Source organism: Mustela putorius, unplaced genomic scaffold (genome assembly GCF_011764305.1).
Source record: "Mustela putorius furo isolate JIRA1106 unplaced genomic scaffold, ASM1176430v1.1 tig00003834_pilon_pilon_pilon, whole genome shotgun sequence".
Classification (NCBI taxonomy): domain Eukaryota; kingdom Metazoa; phylum Chordata; class Mammalia; order Carnivora; family Mustelidae; genus Mustela; species Mustela putorius.
Genome location: NW_025421987.1, coordinates 103375345 through 103398650, shown reverse-complemented (window position 1 = coordinate 103398650; position 23306 = coordinate 103375345). Strand labels below are relative to the sequence as shown.

The 23306-nt window shown below is 36.1% G+C and overlaps 1 protein-coding gene across 8 annotated transcripts in view; it reads right to left on the bottom strand.

Annotated features, from left to right (window-relative positions):
* CEP70 (centrosomal protein 70) overlaps positions 1-23306 on the bottom strand; it is a 128642-nt gene that overhangs the window by 6848 nt on the left and 98488 nt on the right. For 6 of the 8 annotated variants that reach the window (XM_045088860.1, XM_045088863.1, XM_004762419.3 and 3 more), the window contains 4 exons: positions 15867-16013; positions 15519-15687; positions 14498-14612; positions 13178-13257 (listed from right to left, as the gene is read on the bottom strand). In XM_045088860.1, the coding sequence (XP_044944795.1) occupies positions 13178-13257; positions 14498-14612; positions 15519-15687; positions 15867-16013 (511 nt within the window). Of the gene's footprint in view, positions 1-9762; positions 10451-13177; positions 13258-14497; positions 14613-15518; positions 15688-15866; positions 16014-23306 lie in introns of those variants that run through there. The other 2 variants (XM_004762421.3, XM_004762422.3) reach the window with 2 other exon arrangements.

Here is a 23306-nt window from a genome sequence, read left to right as displayed (position 1 = left end):
AAAATCAATGCACAGAAATCCGTTACATTTCTTTACACCAACAACAAGACAGAAGAAAGAGAAATTAGGGAGTCAATCCCATTCACAATTGCACCCAAAACCGTAAGATACCTAGGAATAAACCTAACCAAAGAGGCTAAGAATCTATACTCAGAAAACTATAAAGTACTCATGAAAAGAAATTGAGGAAGACACAAAGAAATAGAAAAATGTTCCATGCTCCTGGATTGGAAGAACAAATATTGTGAAAATGTCTATGCTACCTAAAGCAATCTACACATTTAATGCAATACCTATCAAAATCCCACATATTTTTTTCAAAGAAATGGAACAAATAATCCTAAAATTTATATGGAACCAGAAAAGACCTTGAATAGCCAAAGGAATATTGGGGAAAAAAAAAAGCAAAAGTTGGCGGCATCACAATTCCGGACTTCAAGCTCTATTACAAAGCTGTCATCATCAAGACAGCATGGTACTGGCACAAAAACAGACACATAGATCAATGGAACAGAATAGAGAGCCCAGAAATAGACCCTCAACTCTATGGTCAACTAATCTTCGACAAAGCAGGAAAGAATGTCCAATGGAAAAAAGACAGCCTTTTCAATAAATGGTGTTGGGAAAATTGGACGGCCACATGCAGAAAAATGAAATTGGACCATTTCCTTACACCACACATGAAAACAGACTCAAAATAGATGAAGGACCTCAATATGAGAAAGGAATCCATCAAAATCCTTGAGGAGAACATAGGCAGCAACCTCTTCAACCTCAGCCGCAGCAACGTCTTCCTAGGAACATCGCCAAAGGCACGGGAAGCAAGGGCAAAAATGAACTATCAGGATTTCATCAAGATCAAAAGCTTTTGCACAGCAAAGGAAACAGTTAACAAAACCAAAAGACAACTGACAGAATGGGAGAAGATATTTGCAAACGACATATCAGATAGAGGACTAGTGTCCAAAATCTATAAAGAACTTAGCAAACTCAACACCCAAAGAACAAATAATCCAATCAAGAAATGGACAGAGGACATGAACAGACATTTCTGCAAAGAAGACATGCAGATGGCCAACAGACACATGAAAAAGTGCTCCACATCACTCGGCATCAGGGAAATACAAATCAAAACCACAATGAGATACCACCTCACACCAGTCAGAATGGCTAAAATTAGCAAGTCAGGAAATGACAGATGCTGACGAGGATGCGGAGAAAGGGGAACCCTCCTACACCGTTGGTGGGTATTCAAGCTGGTGCAACCACTCTGGAAAACAGCATGGAGGTTCATCAAAAAGTTGAAAATAGAACTACCCTACGGCCCAGCAATTGCACTACTGGGTATTTACCCTAAGGATACAAACGTAGTGATCCAAAGGGGCACGTGCACCCGAATGTTTATAGCAGTAATGTCTACAATAGCCAAACTATGGAAAGAACCTAGATTCATCAACAGATGAATGGATAAAGAAGATGTGATACACACACACACACACACACACACACAGGAATACTATGCAGCCATCAAAAGAAATGAAATCTTGCCATTTGTGATGATGTGGATGGAACTAGAGGCTATCATGCTTAGTGAAATAAGTCAATCGGAGAAAGACAACTATCCTATGATCTTCCTGATATGAGGAAGTGGAGATGCAACGTGGGGGGTTAGGAGAGTAGGAGAAGAATAAATGAAACAAGATAGGATCAGGAGGGAGACAAACCATAAGTGACTCTTAATCTCACAAAACAAACTGATGGTTGCTGGGGGGAGGGGGGTCGGGAGAGCAGGGTGAGGTTATGGACATTGGGGAGGGTAAGTGCTATGGTGAGTGCAGTGAAGTGTGTAGACCTGGAAATGCACAGACCTGTACCCCTGGGGATAAAAATATATGTTTATAAAAAATTTTTAAAAATAAAAAAGAAGGCTTATTAGATTATCTATGAAGGTCACACACTAAGAACTACTCATATTTGAATTTTAATGTTTCTGTTTACTGTCCTTCCAGCTGAACTAAGTTATTGTAACTGACTTTTCAACCCCCATCATCCAAGACTATCCTAAGTACATGGAAGATGTGTAATAAAATTTGTTTCTGCTAAGATTTCTATTTTGAGTGACAAGTTTTCATAACAAAATCAAGCAACTGATGCCTGTCCTGTCTACTTCACAATGGCCTTGCAATGTTCACTAAGTACATGTGCCTTGAAAATGGTAAAGCATCAGAGATGTATAAAGGAATACATCATGTATCACATCCTGAATATTAGCAACCCTAAAATAACTTCTGGTTAAGATGGCCAACAAGCGAAAACCTATCGTTCCTCTTCCAAACACAGAGAAAAACCTACTTAAACCATGAACAGCATTTATTTTAAACAGGGCTGATGAAGAAGTAACACAGGTAAATTTCCTGGTGATGGTCAAAGAGGAAATTTAAGGGTTGATAAGAAGCAGAATTTTAGTATACACTGACAGAAGCAAGGCTTGTGTAAGGGACAAGAAGCCTGAAAGCTTTTTAACAGAAAACACCTTGGCTGCCAATGAGGACAAGGAGTTGGCTGTCAACAATGGGTGGAAACAGTCAACTCATCTGTCTTACAGGAACACGGGGTCTGAGGTTACACCCAATTGACTTGGTATAGAAACACCAAACCTTGTAACTTATGTGAAAACTGGTACAGAATCTACAATCACGAGAAGCCCTGACACAGGCAACCACAAAACTGGCTGTCAGGGTTGCCATGCCCATCCAGGGTACATGTGAGACCCCTGCAGCAGGTAATTCCCATTAGAAGAAGCTCACAGGCAAAATTATAAAATAAAATTGGAATTTAAAAAATATGAAACACATGAGAACATCAAACTGAAAAATGGTCTTGAGATATGGTAAGAAATAGGTATTTATATTTACATATTAATACATATATTTACAATAGGTAAGAAAGAAAGTATAATATTCAGAAGTGGCACATGGGAAACAATGGGGACCAAAGAAATCCACAAAATGTTAACCTAAGTCTTGACTGCTTAGAAAATATAACAAGCAACCAAAAATTTTTGGAAAAACTGGTTTCAAAAACACAGTGGCACTAAAATGCTAGTATTAACATTTAAAAAGGAATAAGAGGCTGGTGCAGTGGAAAGTTAAAGTGTTCAGGTCCTTATCTTATTTAGGAATCTAAATATAGTTTTATATTTTAAAAATAAATTATAGATAGATTTGGGTCAGATACTACCTTATCACCTCTCAGCTCCAAATCAACCTATCTTTGTCCTGCTTTGATTCAGGGCACACCAAACTTGTGTCTTTGCCAGGGGGCTTAATGCTTTACCAGTAGAAGGCATTGGAGAGACACCGCAAGGCCAGAGGAGAAAGAAAAAGGGGCTTTTCTTTTTTCTTTTGTTGTGCTGTTTTCCATGGCAGCCAGCTGGTTGTTGTGTGAAGGCTGTTCTCCGTTAGTGAAGCACCCCTTACAGTTTACTTTTGGCTCCTGTCCTTGGGTTCTGCCACATAACCATGGCCTTCATGGTTCAACACCAGTAAGCAAGTTGGGTTGTTTTGCTCTTTTTTTGCCACAAGGAGGCTTCTTCCTATGGCCACTAAAACTCTCCTCAGTTTTCAATCTCAACCTAGTTGGAAGGCATTCTTCCAAATTTCACAATTTCTTTCTTCACTCTCCTTTATCCCTGAGGGTAGTATATGCTTTCTGCAGCTGCTGTTCTGTACTTCTTAGAGTCCTCTTTTATCCCCTTTTATAGTAGTTAACTACCTTTTGCTAGTTAGCAATTCTTGTTTTAAATTTTCCTGTTTGCTAACTATGCAACGTGGTTTGTCTGCTAATTGGACCCTAAATATATATTTAAAATTTTAAGATAATTACTAAGATAGAGTAACAACAGAAAAATCAGCAAAGCTGTACTATAAAACTTCTAAATCAATGATGGAGAAAAAAAAGTAATAGAAAAAAAAAGAAAAAAAGAAAAAAGCACAGAAAAAAATGATAATTAGGAAAAAACTAAAGAAGATGGTCAAACGATCTCTAAATACATTTACCTTCACTATAAACCCACTACTAAAGCCTAGAATGCCAAATGATGCTGGGAAAACTGGACAGCTATAGGCAAAAGAATGAAACGACCACTTTCTTACATGATACACAAAAATAAACTCAAAATGGACCTAAATATGAGACCTGAAACCATAAAAGTCCTGGAAGAAAATAGAGGCAGTAATCTTTTTGTTACTGGACTTAGCAACATTACTCTGGATATGTCTCTTCAGACACAGGAAAGAAAAGCAGTTAAACTCCTGGGAGTACATCAAAATTTAAAGCTTTTCGTCTCTTTATTTCTGCTCAGGTGATGATCTCAGGGTTGTGAGATGGAGCTCTGTGTTGGGCTCTGCATTCAGCAAGGAGTCTGCTTAAGACTCCCCCTCTCTGTCTCTTTCTTCTCCCCCTGCAAGTTCACTCTTTCTCTCTCTCAAAATAAATAAATATTTTTTAAAAATAAAAATGAAAATAAAAAATAAAAAAGCTTTTGCACAGCAAAGGAAACCATGAACAAAACAAAAAATAGCAACCTACCAAATGAGAGAACATATTTCCAAATTATATATTTGGTAAGGGGTTAATATCCAAATTATCTAAAGAACCTATACAACTTAACACCAAACAACAAATAATCTGATTAAAAAATGGGCAGAGGACCTGAACAGACATTTTTCTGAGGAACACATGAAGAGGGCTGACAGACACATGAAAAGATGCTCAAAATCAAGGGTATCTGGATGGCTCAGTCAGTACAGCATGTGACTGTTGATCTCAGGGTCATGCATTGGAGCCCCATGTTGGGCAAAGGTTACTCAAAAAAAAAAAAAAGAAAAAAAAAAAAGATGCTCAATGTTATTGATCATCAGGTAAGTGCAAATCAAAACTCTAAGGAGATACTACCTTGTAGCTATCAGAATGGCTAGTATGAAAAAGAAAAGAAGTAACAAGTGTTGGCAAGGATGTGGACAAAAGGGAATATTTGTCCACTGCTGATGGGAATGTAAGTTGGTACAGTCACTGAGGTTCCTCAAAAAATTAAAAGTAGAGGGGCGCCTGGGTGGCTCAGTGGGTTAAGCCTCTGCCTTTGGCTTGGGTCATGATCTCAGGGTCCTGGGATTGAGCCCCGCATGGGCTCTCTGCTCAACTGGGAGCCTGCTTTCTCCTCTCTCTCTGCCTGCTTCTCTGCCTACTTGTGATCTTCATCTGTCAAATAAATAAATAAAATAAGAAATAAAAAAATCTTAAAAAAAAATTAAAAGTAGAAATACCATATGATCCAGTAAATCCATTACTGAGTATTCACTCCAAGAAAATGAAAAGACTAATTTGAAAAGACATATGTACCTTTATGTTTACTGTAGCATTATTTACAATCATTAAAAGCAAAATTTTTTTAAAAAGCAATCCAAGTGCCCATTGATAAATGGTATATAGACACAATATAATATTACTTGGCCATAAAAACAAATGAGACTGTGCCATTTAAGATAACAAAGATGAACCAATAGAGTTATTAAGGTAAGTGAAACGATTGAGGCAGAGGAAAGAAAAAACCTTATGATTTCACCTCTATGTGAAATCTAAAAAACAAAACAAAGGAACAAAAAAAAAGCAGAAAGAGATCCATAAGTCGAGAGCAGGTAGTTGCCAGAGTGCAGAGGTTTTGGGGGGATGGGCAAAATGGGTGGAGGAGAGTAGGAAGTACAGGCTTCTAGTTAGGGAATGTGTATATCACAGGGATAAAAGGTGCAGCATGGGAAATATAATTAATGGTACTGTAATAACACTATATAGTGACACATGGCACCTACACTTATGGTGAGCATATTATAATGCCTCGAGTTGTTGTATCCCTATGTTGTACACCCGAAACCAATGTAACACTGTATGCCAACTATACTTTCATTTAGAAAAACAAAACAAAACTGACTCCAGGTGATTAGATTCAATGTGAGAAGGCAAAACTGTACAACTCTAAGATAATATAGGAGAATAACTTTACAACTGTGACTAGAGAAAGATTTCATAAGACAGAGAGCACTAAACTATAAAGACCATACAGCTCTATACTAAAATTGGGTTCTTCAGTTCACAAAAAGAAACTACAGTTGACCCTTGAACAACATGGGTTGGAATTGCATGGGTCTACCTACATGTGGATTTTTTTTTATAAATACTGTGTAATACTATAAATGTATTTTCTCTTCCTTATGATTTTAACATTTTTTTCTTTTTCAAGATTTTATTTATTTATTTGACAGAGAGAGAGATCACAAGTAGGCAGAGAGGCAGGCAGAGAGAGAAAGGGAAGCAGGCTCCCTGCTGAGTTAGAAAGCCCAATGCAGGGCTTGATCCCAGGACTCTGAGATCATGACCCAAGCCAAAGTCAGAGGCTTAACTCACTGAGCCACCCAGGAGCCCCATGATTTTCTTAACATTTTTTTCTCTATGTTACTTTCTTATAAGAGTACAGTACAGAATATATAGAACATATTAAATATGTGTTAACTGACTGCTTACATTATCAGTAAAGGCTTCTTTCTGGTCAACAGTAGGCTAGTAGTAGTTATGTTTTTGAGGAATCAAAACTTGTACACAGATTTTTGACCACATGGGGGCAGGGTGGCACCCCCAAACCCCATGTTGTTCAACAGTCAACTATATAGGAAAATGGAAAGAGGACACAGAATTGCAAAAACCATTTGCTATACATTTAACAGTCAAATGGCTCATGTCCAAAATACATAACTCTTACAAATCAATATAAAAAGACAGTCCAACAGAAAAATGAACAAAGGACATTACCTAAGCACTTCAAAAAAGAAATACAAATGGCCAACAAAGGAAAAGATGCTTAACTTCATTAGCAATCACAGAAATAAACATTACAACCATAATAATAACTCTATACACTACAATGGTAAAATTAAAAATGTGACTTACCAACAATTGGTCAGGATGTGGAAAAAATTTATACTTCCACCACCACACTAATGGTGGAAGTATAAATTGGTACAATCACTTTGGAAAATAGTATGGCATTTTCTTAAGTTGAAGGTAAGCATTCCCTATCAAAACTGCTACAATGTACAACCCCCAAGCTACCATAGCCTCTGTGGCAGTATACATTAAGTGTCTTCCCCTAGGGCCCAGCAATTATACTTCTTGGATATTGATTCCAGAAGACTTGCGCACAAGTGTACAAGGATGCATATATATAACAGAGAAGCTCACAACAGACAGGAACAAGAAACAACCCAAATATCAATTGCCAGCAGAACAGACAAACAGACTGTGTAATATTCATAGAGGAATACTAGACACCAATGAAAATAACCTGGCCCAACAGACAAAACATAGATCAATAGTATAAAATAATATTGAACCAAAGAACAAACACTAAAAAGAACATGATTCACTGTTTTTATACAGTTCAAAAGCATGTAAAACTCAACTATCCTGGTATAGGCATACACAAAAATGGCAAAGCAATTTATATATTAAAAAAAAAAAAAAAAAAAAGGAAGAGACTAAACATAAGTCAAGCTAATAGTTACCCTTTGGAGGAAGGGACATGGTGGTTGTATTTTGGAGTGCTGGTGATGTTCTATATTTTTGATTGTTGCATGGGTACTCACGTATAATCATTCATCATACTTGACATTTGTGGTTTATACCATTTTTAGCATGTGTTATGTTTTACAATTAAAAAATTAATAAATAAATAAATAAATAAGGAAAATAAATATCCAACAGCTATTAATTAAAAGGATAATCCCGCATTCAAAGTGAAATGCTTGAGGAGCAAGAGTTATTGAGAAGATATTATCAACTATGAATTTATATGTATATGTAAATATGTTTGAAATACATAAAACAAATTTGACAAATCCAGAGAAATTTCAGTATCTCCGATAAACTAACAAATCAAGAAGACAAAACAATGGACAGAAATGAAGTAGATTTAAACAATTTACTGGCAGTATATATCAAATAGAGATGAGGCGCTTTTTTTTAAAGCAACATGTAGAATATGTATAAATTTCATGACATAGAAAATTACAAAGAAACTCTCAGCACATTCCAAAGACTTGATGCAAAAAAACAAAACAAACAAAAAACCCCAAACCAAAACTCTGACTACGGAGCCATAAAATTAGAAAAAAATAATGAAGAGACAACCCAAGAAACTTTATATATTTTCAGACTTAATATTTCCAAACTCTCACTCCCAGGATGTAGTAAAAGAAACCAAATTTACCCTTCTACCTCTACCAACCAGAACCCAAACAAAACAAAGAACAAAGTATATGAAACAGTTTTCAAGACACTGGATATCAGGTATATGTCCATACAAAGATCTGAACAACATGAATCTTTATGGCGGTTTTACCTGTAGTAGTAAAAAACTCAAAATACCTAAAATTTCCATCAGTAAGTGAATGGATAGACAAACTGTGGTAGACTCATACAATGGACTACTATACAATAAAAAGAAATGAACTGTTAATAAATACAACAACATGCAAAAATCCCAAAATAATTATGCTGAGGGAAAGAGGCCAGACCAAAAAAGAAAAAAGCTTTTTAAAATCAATTGTATGAGGAGCGCCTGGGTGGTTCAGTGGGTTAAACCTCTGCCTTCAGCTCAGGTCATGATCCCAGTGTCCTGGGATCGAACCCCACATCGGGCTCTCTGCTCAGCAGGGAGCCTGCTTCCTCCTCTCTCTGCCTGCCTCTCTGCCTACTTGTCATCTCTGTCAAATAAATAAATAACATCTTTTAAAAATAAATAAATAAAATCAATTGTATGATTCCATTTACATGAAATCCCATAAAATGCAAATGAGTCTATAGTGAGGGAGAGCAGATCAATTGTTGCTTACGAGTAGGAGGGTGCTGGGTTGGATTACCAAGGGCAAAGAGATAACTTTTGGAGAGATAGGTATGTTCAGTATTTTGATTGTGGTGATGGTTTCACAGGTATATATGTGTGTGTATTAGAATTTATTAAATAGTATAGTTTAAATACATATAGCTTCTTAGTCAATTATTTATCAATTAAAATGTTTAAAAAGGAGCTAAACAATAACTGCAGTACTTATATTTTCAATAAATAAAACTGGATAAAAGTAGATCTAACAGAGAGAATCTGCAGTTCTTCCTCCAGTGACCCTCCAAAAAAACTCTGAGGCCTCGAGGAAGAGTCTGAAAACCTGTTTTAAACTAAGAGCTAACCAGAGGCTCTTAAACTAGCTAACAGAATTTAAATTAACATAATTTTTAAATTACATTTCTTCCTTTCATATAATGTTAGATTTACCAACTGCCTCATAGCAATTTCTTGGAGTAATCTAATCAACTCAGAGTATTTACATTATTGAGTACCCAATCACTTTTTCTACTTAACCCTCAAAGACACAGATTCTTTCACAAATTCTGGGCTAGAGTTTAGAAATATAACTGCAGCCTAGCAAAACAATTTAAAGAATTTTAAATCTAGTCTGCTACTTATAAAAGAATGGGGGGGGGTATAGTAACATTGGTCCCTTAAAAAATCAGACTGAATATTGAGAACAGAGAAGCAGCAGAAGGCAGCAAGGAAAGTATTCTCACATAAAATAAAATGCAGCAAGGCTCAGCCTTGTAAGAAAATATGATTCATTATTTGTGCATAATATAAATAAGTCACTGAGGACACTTATATTTGGAAATTCTTCACAAAAACTTTATTTAAGATTTCATGTCCTTATAAAAAGTATATTACATCAAGATTGTAAAAAGATATTTTAAACGAGAGACTACTATCTGCTCATTTATATTACCTCATAATTCATTTCCTATCCTAACACAATGATAAAACATTTTTTCCTTCATCCTTTTCTTCCTCCTGCTTTGAAAAGGCAGTGCCCTGAGGGTTATCTTAACAGAATGTGCCATTTCCTTGCCAGGAAGCAGAAGGTTCTTATTGGCTGAATTCAAGAGAGCCACAGGCAATCCTTGTTCCCAGAATCAAAAAGGTCACTAAAATCTCAACCTAAATACAACCTTTTTATTATCTGCAATCTGAGTTTCTGTTTTACTCATACACTACACTTTAAAACAGTCTTAAACTTTAAGCACTGAAGAAATGCTTACCACTTTAGCTTACAATGTTTTCTATATAAGAATCTCAAAGTTAATGAAAATATAGATGGGAAGGACCCAATACTAAGAAGGGGATGAATTCTGAGAGTAAATACATTTATAACCTTTATCTCAAAGCAAGATCCTACAAAATACTCAGAATGGTAAGAATGCAATTTACACAGTAAAAATGATTTGATTTGTTTTCAGTATGAAAGTATTTTTAATTTCTTTACTGCAGGTACAATGGCATCCAAGTCATCAATTTCTGTAACAGAAAAACAAAAATAAGAAAAGAGTAGCTTTATCTAGTGATAGGCTCAGATGAAATGAGAATTTCTAAGCAAAGCAAATCTCAAATGCAAAGGCAACACTAGCACTTTAATGCATGTGAAATTTTTCTCTAATGGTGATAATAAGAGTGTCACTGATTCAGACACAGTTGCTTCACAGGGCATCTGTTTGTAAAGCTACCATATACCTTCAAGTATCCTCTGACTCTGATATTAATCTCATCAGCAGTGTGCCCTTATTAAGCAATCCTACTGGCCACGTTTGTGATGTTATTGCCGCTTTAAATCTATGTAATTACATGGGTGAGCCCACGTGGTGAAATCCTGGGTAAAAGCTGTCTCTGTTCTGGGTCCCATCTGAGCACTTAATGATTTTTTCTCACAGAAGGTAGTCCTCTCCTTAATTCTACTGGAAAAATTTCTCATTAGCAGGATCATTCATAGGTCTACCTTTTTAGGATGAAACACATTTACCTAGTAAAAAGTGTGAGGCAAAGTACAAATCTCAGATGCAACGTGTTGTAGAGCTTAGGCTGGTCCAGCTTACGAGATCAACTAGTTCGGGTTCTTCTCTGCCAGATTATTTGTGAATTTGATTTCTCTTTCTGAAACTGTCTTCTTACACTCAGCCTGTTAAATTCACTGTCTGTAAGCTTTTGGATGCTGAATAAACAAGGTCCTTTTCTCTCATTATCTAGGCTCCAACCCTACAAGTGACAGCGGCAAGTTCTCTAGATTCTTACCATTGTTTTCTACCTTATTCTGATAGGCCACAGTTTATAAACTCATTTTCCTCTATATAAAACATGCTTCCTTAGATTCCACCTCTCTTCTTCCATGTTTAGCTGAATTTTGGTTGCTTTTTTTAACCTAAACGTATAGCCCATGCTACTCAAGCTCCTGACTTTAGTCAGAATACTTATCTAGATCCACTTACAAAGTGTCAAGATATCAGAAAAAAATATAAGCAAATCTACAACAGAAAATTTGATTCACACCTTGCATCATAATAAGATCAAGTTAATCCCTGAACCCCATTCTGAAATCGTACCTGTATTCTCACTAAAAATGAGGTATCTGCCTTATAAATGAAACTTGAAAAGGATGTGAGCTAATATGAGAATATTCTCAGCTAATCACACCCCTTATATGAGAACAACAAAGTCCTTCTCCACATCTAGTATTCAGTTCAACATTCTGTAGTTGATGCTTAAAATGACATTTAGTAATAATAAACATAGTTATGTCTGCCAGATTTAACTTTCCCAATGTTAAGTGTTATTTTTAATTCCAGAATTTCAACTATGACATAAATACAGAGCTCATATACAGGGAGACATGGCTTCTTGAAGTAAATGATCCCCCATGAACCATGCTGAGTGTCATAGTATCTGAGAGGAAGTTTCTGTAGAAGGATTCTAAAACAAGTGTTACCTGTGCACCTATTAAAATGTTTACTAATGAGAAGAACCTCCCTGTTTAACTGCTACCCCAAAGCCTGTAAAATCACATTATTTTATGAAATGAGGGTCTTGGGGATATGAGGCAACACATTTCTACAATTTCATGTCTCATTTTAAGTTTAGCTTTCAAATTACATTTCCCCTTGCTATGTTCTTTTCAAATATATGCACATGCCTAATGCACAGTCACTGTCCCCCTTGCTTCCACAGTCTACATAAAACTGGCCACAAAACTTCCTTTATGTTTACCAGGGCAGGTATTCTAGTCAGATGCTTCTTTTCATTTATTCATCTTCTTACCAAATTTTAATTTACTCATTCCCTTATCTTCTACTAAACCTCATTTCCTCTTCTAATTTAATTTTATTATTATTTTTATGTAAGCTCTCTGCCCAACGTGGGGTTTGAACTCACAACCCCAAGATCAAGAGCTGCACGCTCTTCTCACTGAGCCAGCCAGGCACCCCTCTTCTTCTAATTTAATTTCCTATGTCAACGAGGCATTCTTTAAAAAAAAAAAAAAAAAAATCTTTCAATTGAATTATATAGAAAAAAAATTCATCAGTGAATAAATCACTTTAAACCTTAAAGTGTTCTTAATAGTAAGATAAATTACTTTTATAGCCATATATAATCACACTTAAAATGAGAGCCTTGGGTCACTATTTTGCCTATGATTCCTAAGCAAATTACATTTTTTCCCCTTTAAAAGATAATACTAATAATAGAACCCTCAATCTGACTGAGAATACAAATGTATCTTCTCCCTTATACAGATTTATTTCTTTTTTTCTACAGATGTTTACCTTAGATTACTTCTTACCACCTAAGAAATTTAATTTGTATATTTAAAAAAACACAGTAGGTAAGTTCTATCTTTAAAAAAAAGGAAGAAAAAAAACCAAACTAAACACCTTCAAAATCATAAATCCTACAAAGATTTCTCATTAGGCCATGCCAGAGTCAGGGTTAACTGGGCCTACCCAGAGAAATACCATTTCTCATTTTACAGTTTCAAAATAAAGGCAGCCCTTAGCTCTTTCAAGGCTATGTGCTTCTCTTTTTTATAGACCAACCCCAACCAACTCTAATTACAAGTTAACTTTTAGTGTTTTTTAGACACCTTCTACCAAAACACTCTAAGTAAAAGCACTAATACAGCGACTAAGGAACACTCATCTCTCAAACCCATTGACATCTTAAGACTCGAAATTTAACCACTACCAACAAAGATCTTACCTAAGATTTCAAGTAGATCATTAGTAAATGCCTGAAATGCTGGGAAAAATTCCTCATGTTCTTCCAGTTTGTTGATAATGCTTTTAAAGAAAAATGCACAGTTTACACTGAATTTCCAACTTAAGGTTCTTACATCTGATTGAAATAAAACATTTTCAAAATGGAAAGAAATTTCCTAACTTCAATATAAATTTAATAATCATTTACTGCAATCCGTCCTTTTAAAAAGGTCTTTTTTCATCTAATACGACTTTTCTAAAAAAAAAAAAAAAAAATTCTTATTATCAGTGTAAACATGTGTTCCAAAGTTATATTTATTTAACATTCCTAATGTGGAAAGCTTGAGAATTTTTAAGAGACCTTCCTTTTTTTTTTTATTTATTTATTTATTTATTTATTTGACAGGGAGATAGAGAGAGAGCACATGTAGACAGAGCAGCAGGCAGAGGGAGAGGAAGAAGCAGGCTCTCTGCTGAGCAGGGAGCCCAATGTGGGGCTCGATCCCAGGACCCTAGGATCATGACCTGAGCGGAAGGCAGACACTTAACTGACTGAGCCACCCACAAGCCCCAAGAGATCTTGCTTTTTAACATTTTCTAAAAATTGTTTTTCATATCCTGTATCTTATTAAACTTAATGTAATGTGGGAAAGGGAAATGTGTAAATGTGTAAATGTGGGAAAGGGAAAAAGACCAATAGTGAGATATATGTTCCTTTTAAAAGCATCAAGTATCAGAAAACTCAAGTGCCAGATATTCCTAGAAAACATGCGGAATATGTGGAATAGGTGGTATATGTATATATGTTACAATATAAAATTGAGGGGAGGTGGAAGAGTTGCTTTAGGTATAACTATGTTTCCTTTTTTTTAAAAAAAATCAGGTTTTATTTTAGAGATGACTAGCTTTTAAAAAAAACTCCTTAACATTTATCTTCTAATCAAATAATACATTGTTAGCAATTACTAAATGATCTATGGTAGTATACTAAAAATAGGACTTGTTCATATATTCCAAACACTAACATGAAATTGCTAACAAGGTATGACTTTCTCCATATATACTTTCCCTTGGAAACATGCTTATAGCAATAATGCTGGAGTCCTGACTCACCCTATATAAACTTACAGGCCCTACAATCCCTTTTTATCTTGAAAATGCTTGGCATTCTCTCCATCAATAAGGTGTGAGACTATTTTAGATTGTCAAATTATTTAAAAGACGCTAACCCAAACAGGAAAGGTAAATAACTTATGAAGTTCTGAAAGTCTTTAATTTCACCAATCCAAGCACTATGGAAGATACTTTTTAAAATAAATACCTTTGGAGGTCTTCAGGTCCCAATACCTGCATAACCTGTTCATTCACATTCTCATTAATCAGTTTACACAATTTTCCAACTGTGTTCACCAACACACACAATGAGGATGAACTATCTGAAAGAGAGAAAGAAAAGGATATTTTATTTTTTTTAAGATTTTATTTATTGTGACGCCTGGGTGGCTCAGTGGGTTAAAGCCTCTGCCTTCTGCTCAGGTCATGACCCCAGGGTCTTGGGATCGAGCCCCATAGTGGGCTCTCTGCTCCTTGGAGAGCCTGCTTCCTCCTCTCTCTGCCTACTTGTGATCTCTGTCAAATAAATAAATAAAATCTTTAAAAAAAAAAAGATTTTATTTATTTATTTGAAGAGAGACAAAGACACAGCAAGAGAGGGAATACAAACAGGGGGAGAGAGAGAAGCAAGCTTCCCACCAAACAGGGAAGATGCTGGGATCATGACCTGAGTCCAGGGCAGATGCTTAATGACAAAAGCACCCAGGTGTCCCTAAAAGGATATTTTAAAAGAGAATTTCATCATCATTAAATCAAATATTTTATGCTTTAGTTATCCTCAGTTTTTTTACTTTTCAATTTTTTAATCTACTTTTTGTTTATTAGGAATAATTCTTTCTTAAAAAAAATATTTATTTTATTTATTTATTTGACAGACAGAGATCACAAGTAGGCAGAGAGGCGGCAGATCCCAGGACGCTGGGATCATGACCCGAGCCAAAGGCAGAGGCTTTAACCCACTGAGCCACCCAGGCGCTGCAGGAATTTCTTCTTCTTTTTTTTTTCTTTAATTTTATTTATTTATTTGACAGATCACAAGTAGGCAGAGAGGCAGGCAGGGGGGGTGGGGAGCAGGCTCCCTGCTGAGCAGAGAGCCCAATGCAGGTCTTGATCCCAGGACCCTGAGACCATGACCTGAGCTGAAGGCAGAGGCTGTAACCCACTGAGCCACCCAGGCATCCCTCTGGAATAATTCTTAAATAGGGGCCAGAAAGGACAAAAGTCATCACCTAATTCTAAGAGTTCTTGGAGGTTTCTCACAGCATTGTTCATTTCTCCAAGCCTAGTATAAACTTCATTCATTCGAGGATAGACTCCATTTAAAGAAGGCACATCAAATAGCTTTTGGAAGTGAGAAACAATAGCTTGCAAAGTTTTTAAGTTTGGCACATTGCTGTCCTGTCCAAAAGAGAGGGAGAAACCATTCACATATTAAAATAATCCCAAGACTTTAATAAAAACTTTAAAAAGAGAAAAAGAATCTTAGTAGAATAAAATCAGTATCTGTTTCACTATCAGTTTTTAAGATAAGATTACATTAAAATTTTGGTAAACATTTACTAAGTATTAATCATTACCTTTTCCTTATTTTCAACTTCTTCTAACATGGTATCTACTATAAACAACAGATCTTCAATTCTGATACCTTCATTTTCATCCTGCTTTTTAAAATTATGCCAAGGCACCAATTCTGCAGATAGTATTTTCAAGGACTTATACAAATCCTTTATAACAAAAGAAAAAACATGGTATTATTGACCTTAAAAAAGTTTCTGTAACAATGCTAATAAAATATATTATTCAGGCAGGTTTAATATATATAAACTATCGTCAGTATTTTTTTGACTACCATTGCCAGTTTAGAAAGAGTCTATTAAATTTGTTTTCTCCAGGTAAATACAGGGCTTCAAAAAGACATGATATATTGATTATCTCAAATCTGGATATTTAAAGTAATGATATTATGTATTAGTAGTTTATGTTATTTAAGTAATTATTTTTGCACTGTTGATGGATAAAAAATAAGCTTATCCTTTATATTTTGGCCTTAAATAATTCTATTAACAGATTTACTGAAATATAATTCACATAAAATTCATTCTCTATAAGTGTACAATTCAGTAACTTTATTCAGTTTACAGAGAGATGTACAACCATCACTATTATCTAATTTCAGAACATTTTCATCACCACAAAAAGAAATCCCATATACATTTACTGCCATTCCCCATTCTTTCCTATCCCCAGCACCTAGGTCACTACTAACATACTTTCTGTTTCTATGGATTTGCCTATTTTAGGCATTTCACATAAGGTGGAATTATACAGTAAGTGGCCTTTTGTAACTGGCTTTCCTTCACTTAGGATAATGTTTTCAATATTCATCCATTATAGCATTTATTTCTAGGCAGGTTTTAATTTGAAAAAATAGTTAAAAAGATTCTAAATCAAATTAATTTTACTTAATCTTTGTTGACAGCCTACTTAATCCTTTTGACCTAGACAGGTTCTCCTAATTTTTTTTAACCTGTGCACAAAGGACAAAGCTACTGGAAGTTTAAAACTGGTCAACTGATAAACATTTACTGAGCATCTGCTATGTGCATGAACAGTGCTTGGCCCTTTAGAACAATGATGTCCAAAAGAAATGTAAGTCAGAGTAATTCTATTTACTTATGTTTTTAATACTATAGTTGACACACAATGTTACATTAGTTTCAGATATATGACTTAGTGATTTGACAAGTTTATACATTTTGCTATGTTCATCACAAGTATAGCTACCATCTGTCCCATTACATTGCTTATTAAAGGACCACTATAGTCATGGTAATTTTAAATTGTTGAGCACCCACACTTAAAGCAAAATGAAATAGGTAGCATTAATTTTAATAATATATTTGGTTTAATCCACTATATCCAAATATTATCATTTTAATACATAATCAATATTTTATTTTTTTCTACTAAGTCTTTTAAATCTGGTAGATATTTTAAATTTACGGTACATCTCAATTGAGACTAGTGTATTTTAGGTGATCAAAAGCTAAATGTGGCTAGTGGTTACTGTATTAGTGCAATCCTAAAATACAGAAAGAAGCATAGGAAATTCTTTTTCCAACTCCTTATTTTTGTCCTCAACTTATTTATCATTCTCCAGTGACTTCCCGGACCTTACATACTGTTATCTGTTACCTCTCATTTGTTAAGAAGGCAATTACTATTTCAGCAATTCTATGCAATACATCAGTATCAAATGAATGTTTTAAACAGTAAGTGCCATTAGAATTTGAAAAAGTCAAGAAGTTGCAGCATAAATACTTTAATTGACCAATGCACCACCACCAAGGTATGATTATAAAGAAACGGTCTTCAGTAAAAAGCACACCAAATATAAATTTTGCTTGGGAATAAAGTATTAGATAGTTAAGATAAAGAACTGTTCTGGTCTACTTGGCAGTGACAGGATGGTTGTAGCATAGTCCACCAAGCCCTGAAAAATCTAAAAAAGGGTCTCCTTTGTTCTCCACATTGCTCAGCTGTGGAGATGTAGATGTACAACCAATGTCCTGTCTTTATACAGCAGGCCTCTAGAGCACTGGGGAATGGGAAAGCCACAAGGTACAACAGCATACTGGGTTGGGAAAGCAATGTCTAGCTCAACTTCCCTGGGAAGACAGAAGGAAGAAAGCAGACAGCACTTTCTGCCTTTCCCATCCTTCTCTTTTAAGCCAAATCTATCCTAAGAAAAAAACTAATCTGGGCTGTCCTAGCCTAACTAATGGCTGTCCCAACCTTAAAGGCTACTACAATAAAGAAAACCTTCCATATGAGGCCACAAAGAACTTAACATAGTTTCTCAATTTGGATCCTGATTGTGCAGTAATAAATATCTGAATCACCGCCTAAAATTGATGAGTTACTTCAGTGGCAGAGCCACTAAATTCCTCTCAGGAGTCCTCAGAATATTCTAATTACAGAGTTTACTCTTTGTCGTCTTCTAGTGTCTTGCTACTATACAGTAGCAAGAACTTACCACCACTAACAAAGCTTTTCTTGGGGGGATTTCCTCGTCCAGAATGTGGAGCACAAGTCATCTACCTCATTCACTTGGCACTTCATCATGGGCCAGTTTTTTTTGTTTTTGTCTTTAAGAGTTTATTTATTGAGCCCCCCATCTAGCTCCTTGCTCAGCGGAGAGCCTGCTTCTCCCTCTCCTTTGCCCCTACCCCTGCTTGTGCTCTCTCACTCTAAAATAAATAAACTCTTCTAGTTTTTAACCTTCTCTTGGGAAGGCTGGGCATGTTCGAGCCCATCTTCCTTGAGAGGAATTGAAGTGGGATTAGCATGATGGGGCACCTGGGTGGCTCAGTGAGTTAGGTGCGGGACTCTCAGTTTCGGCTCAGGTCATGATTTAATGGGTCATGGGGATCAAGCCCCACACTGGGCTCCCTGTTCAGCAGGGACTCTGCTCCAGTATTGTTTTCCTCTATTCCTCCCCCAATTTGCTCACGTGCACTTTCTAAAATAAATAAATAAATCTTTTTAAAGTGGGGTTAGCACCATTTCCTTCTACTGGGAGAACCCCCTAGCAAGCGGTGACTGGATTTACATAATTAACCATGGTTTACATAATTAATACTAATTATTTACCTTCTGCTAAGATATAAACTGAAGAGACTCAGGTCTATACGATAGGTATATTAATCTAACACTATCACTCAATTAAAATGTTTTCTATTTTATAGCTCTATCTGATCCCTATATAAAAAGGATAGAAGAAATTAGGTGAATGAGAAGATTCTCTCATCAATTACAGGTATGTTTTTGTTATTTTTTTAAATTCAATATCATCATCTTCATTTTGCTGTCTTGGAATTTGTTATTTTGCTTCTTTCTTTTGACAAATTTTGAGCACACATTATGTATTAGGAAGTTCCTTGGGACATATGAGAGTATTAAAAAAGGTACAATTCATAAACCTTATATATTCTTACAGATATCTTCTGTATCATTTATACTTCATGCAATATATATTCTTATAGATATCTACTGTATCATTTATACTTCATGCAATAAGGCAATATATTCTTACAGATATCTTCTGTACCATTTATACTTCATGCAATTATACTTAATTGACAAATACTGTTACTGAATCACATCTTCATGAACATGACAGAATACATCATGAACATGATATATATATTAGTTACTGAAAAAAATCTAAAGATAAGGGGTGCCTGGGTGGCTCAATCGGTTAAGTATCTGAATTTTGATTTCAGCTTAGGTCATGATTCCAGGGTCATGAGATTGAGCCCAGTGTCAGGCTCTGTGCCTCCATGGAGTCTGCTTAGGATTCTTTCTCTCCCTCTCCGCCATGCCCCTCCCCTCTTTCTCTAGAAAGAAAGGAAGAAAGAAAAAAGAAAGGAAGGAAGGAAGATTAAAGGGAACAGAAACTAAAAATATTTTTTTAATTTTTTATAAACATATTTTTATCCCCAGGGATACAGGTCTGTGAATCACCAGGTTTACACACTTCACAGCACTCACCAAAGCACATACCCTCCCCAATGTCCATAACCCCACCCTCCTTCTCCCAACCCCCCCCCCCCAGCAACCCTCAGTTTGTTTTGTGAGATTGAGAGTCACTTATGGCTTGTCTCCCTCCCAATCCCATCTTGTTTCATTTATTCTTCTCCTACCCTCTTAAGCCCCCATGTTGCATCACCACTTCCTCATTACAGGGAGATCATAGGATAGTTGTCTTTCTCTGCTTGACTTATCTTGCTAAGCATGATACACTCTAGTCCCATCCATGTCGTCGCAAATGGCTAGATTTCATTTCTTTTGAGGGCTGCATAGTATTCCATAGTGTATATATACCACATCTTCTTGATCCATTCATCTGTTGATGGACATTTAGGTTCTTTCCATAGTGGACTTTGGACTTTGGACTTTCTATTGTGGACATTGCTGCTATAAACATTCGGGTGCACGTGCCCTTTCAGATCACTACATTTGTATCTTTAGGGTAAAATACCCAGTAGTGCAATTGCTGAGTCAAAGGGCAGTTCTATTTTCAACATTTTGAGGAACCTCCATGTTGTTTTCCAGAGTGGTTGCACCAGGTTACACTCCCAGCAACAGTGCAGAAGGGTTCCCCTTTCTCTGCATCCTCGCCAGCATCTGTCATCTCCTGACTTGTTAATTTTAGCCATTCTGACTGGTGTGAAGTAGTATCTCATTGTGGTTTTGACTTGTATTTCCCTGATGCCGAGTGATATGGAGCACTTTTTCACGTGTCTGTTGGCCATCTGCATGTCTTCTTTGCAGAAATGTCTGTTCATGTCCTCTGTCCATTTCTTGATTGGATTATTTGTTCTTTGGGTGTTCAGTTTGCTAAGTTCATTATAGATTTTGGACACTAGTCCTCTATCTGATATGTCGTTTGCAAATATCTTCTCCCATTCTGTCAGTTGTCTTTTGGTTTTGTTAACTGTTTCCTTTGCTGTGCAAAAGCTTTTGATCTTGATGAAATCCTGATAGTTCATTTTTGCCCTTGCTTCCCTTGCCTTTGGCGATGTTCCTAGGAAGATGTTGCTGCGGCAGAGGTCGAAGAGGTTGCTGCCTGTGTTCTCCTCAAGGATTTTGATGCATTCCTTTCTCATATTGAGGTCCTTCATCCATTTTGAGTCTGTTTTCATGTGTGGTGTAAGGAAATGGTCCAATTTCATTTTTCTGCATGTGGCCGTCCAATTTTCCCAACACCATTTATTGAAGAGGCTGTCTTTTTTCCATTGGACATTCTTTCCTGCTTTGTCGAAGATTAGTTGACCATAGAGTTGAGGGTCTATTTCTGGGCTCTCTATTCTGTTCCATTGATTCTATGTGTCTGTTTTTGTGCCAGTACCATGCTGTCTTGATGATGACAGCTTTGTAATAGAGCTTGAAGTCCGGAATTGTGATGCCGCCAACTTTTGCTTTTTTCCCCCCAATATTCCTTTGGATATTCAAGGTCTTTTCTGGCTCCATATAAATTTTAGGATATTTGTTCCATTTCTTTGAAAAAAATATGTGGGATTTTGATAGGGATTGCATTAAATGTGTAGATTGCTTTAGGTAGCATAGACATTTTCACAATATTTGTTCTTCCAATCCAGGAGCATGGAACATTTTTCTATTTCTTTGTGTCTTCCTCAATTTCTTTTCATGAGTACTTTATAGTTTTCTGAGTATAGATTCTTAGCCTCTTTGGTTAGGTTTATTCCTAGGTATCTTATGGTTTTGGGTGCAATTGTGAATGGGATTGACTCACTAATTTCTCTTTCTTCTGTCTTGTTGTTGGTGTAGAGAAATGTAACGGATTTCTGTGCATTGATTTTATATCCAGACACTTTACTACTTCCTGTACAAGTTCTAGCAGTTTTGGAGTGGAGTCTTTTGGGTTTTCCACATATAGTACCATATCATCTGCGAAGAGTGATAGTTTGACTTCTTCTTTGCCAATTTGGATGCCTTTAATATCCTTTTGTTGTCTGATTGCTGAGGCTAGGACGTCTAATACTATGTTGAATAGCAGTGGTGATAATGGACATCCCTGCCGTGTTCCTGACCTTAGCAGAAAAGCTTTCAGTTTTTCTCCATTGAGAATGATATTTGCAGTGGGTTTTTCATAGATGGCTTTGATAATATTGAGGTATGTGCCCTCTATCCCTACACTTTCAAGAGTTTTAATCAGGAAGGGATGCTGTACTTTGTCAAATGCTTTTTCAGCATCTATTGAGAGTATCATATGGTTCTTGCTCTTTCTTTTATTGATGTGTTGTGTCACATTGATTGATTTGCGGATGTCGAACCAGCCTTGCAGCCCTGAAATAAATCCCACTTGATCGTGGTGAATAATCCTCTTAATGTACTGTTGAATCCTATTGGCTAGTATTTTGGTGAGAATTTTCACATCTGTGTTCATCAAGGATATTGGTCTATAGCTCTCTTTTTTTGATGGGATCATTGTCTGGTTTGGGGATCAAGGTGATGCTGGCCTCATAAAATGAGTTTGGAGGTTTTCCTTCCATTTCTATTTTTTGGAACAGTTTCAGGAGAATAGGAATTAGTTCTTCTTTAAATGTTTGGTAGAATTCCCCCGGGAAGCCATCTGGCCCTGGGCTTTTGTTTGTTTGGAGATTTTTAATGACTGTTTCAATCTCCTTACTGGTTATGGGTCAGTTCAGGATTTCTATTTCTTCCTGGTTCAGTTGTGGTAGTTTATATGTTTCTAGGAATGCATCCATTTCTTCCAGATTGTCAAATTTGTTGGCGTAGTGTTGCTCATAGTATGTTCTTATAATTGTTTGTATTTCTTTGATATTAGTTGTGATCTCTCCTCTTTCACTCATGATTTTATTTATTTGGGTCCTTTCTCTTTTCTTCTTGATAAGTCTGGCCAGGGGTTTATCAATTTTATTAATTCTTTCAAAGAACCAGATCCTAGATTCGTTGATTTGTTCTATTGGTTTTTTGGTTTCTATTTCATTGATTTCTGCTCTGATTTTTATGATTTCTCTTCTCCTGCTGGGCTTAGGGTTTCTTTCTTGTTCTTTCTCCAGCTCCTTGAGGTGTAGGGTTAGGTTGTGTACCTGAGACCTTTCTTGTTTCTTGAGAAAGGCTTGTACCGCTATATATTTTCCTCTCAGGACTCCCTTTGCTGTGTCCCACAAATTTTAAACCGTTATGTTTTCATTATCATTTGTTTCCATTAATTTTTTCAATTCTTCTTTAATTTCCTGGTTGGCCCATTCATTCTTTAGAAGAATGCTGTTTAGTCTCCATGTATTTGGGTTCTTTCCAGACTTCCTCTTGTGGTTGAGTTCTAGCTTCAGAGCATTGTGGTCTAAAAATATGCAGGGAATGATCCCAATCTTTTGATGCCGGTTGAGGCCTGATTTAGGACCGAGGATGTGATCTATTCTGGAAAATGTTCCATGTGCACTAGAGAAGAATGTGTATTCTGTTGC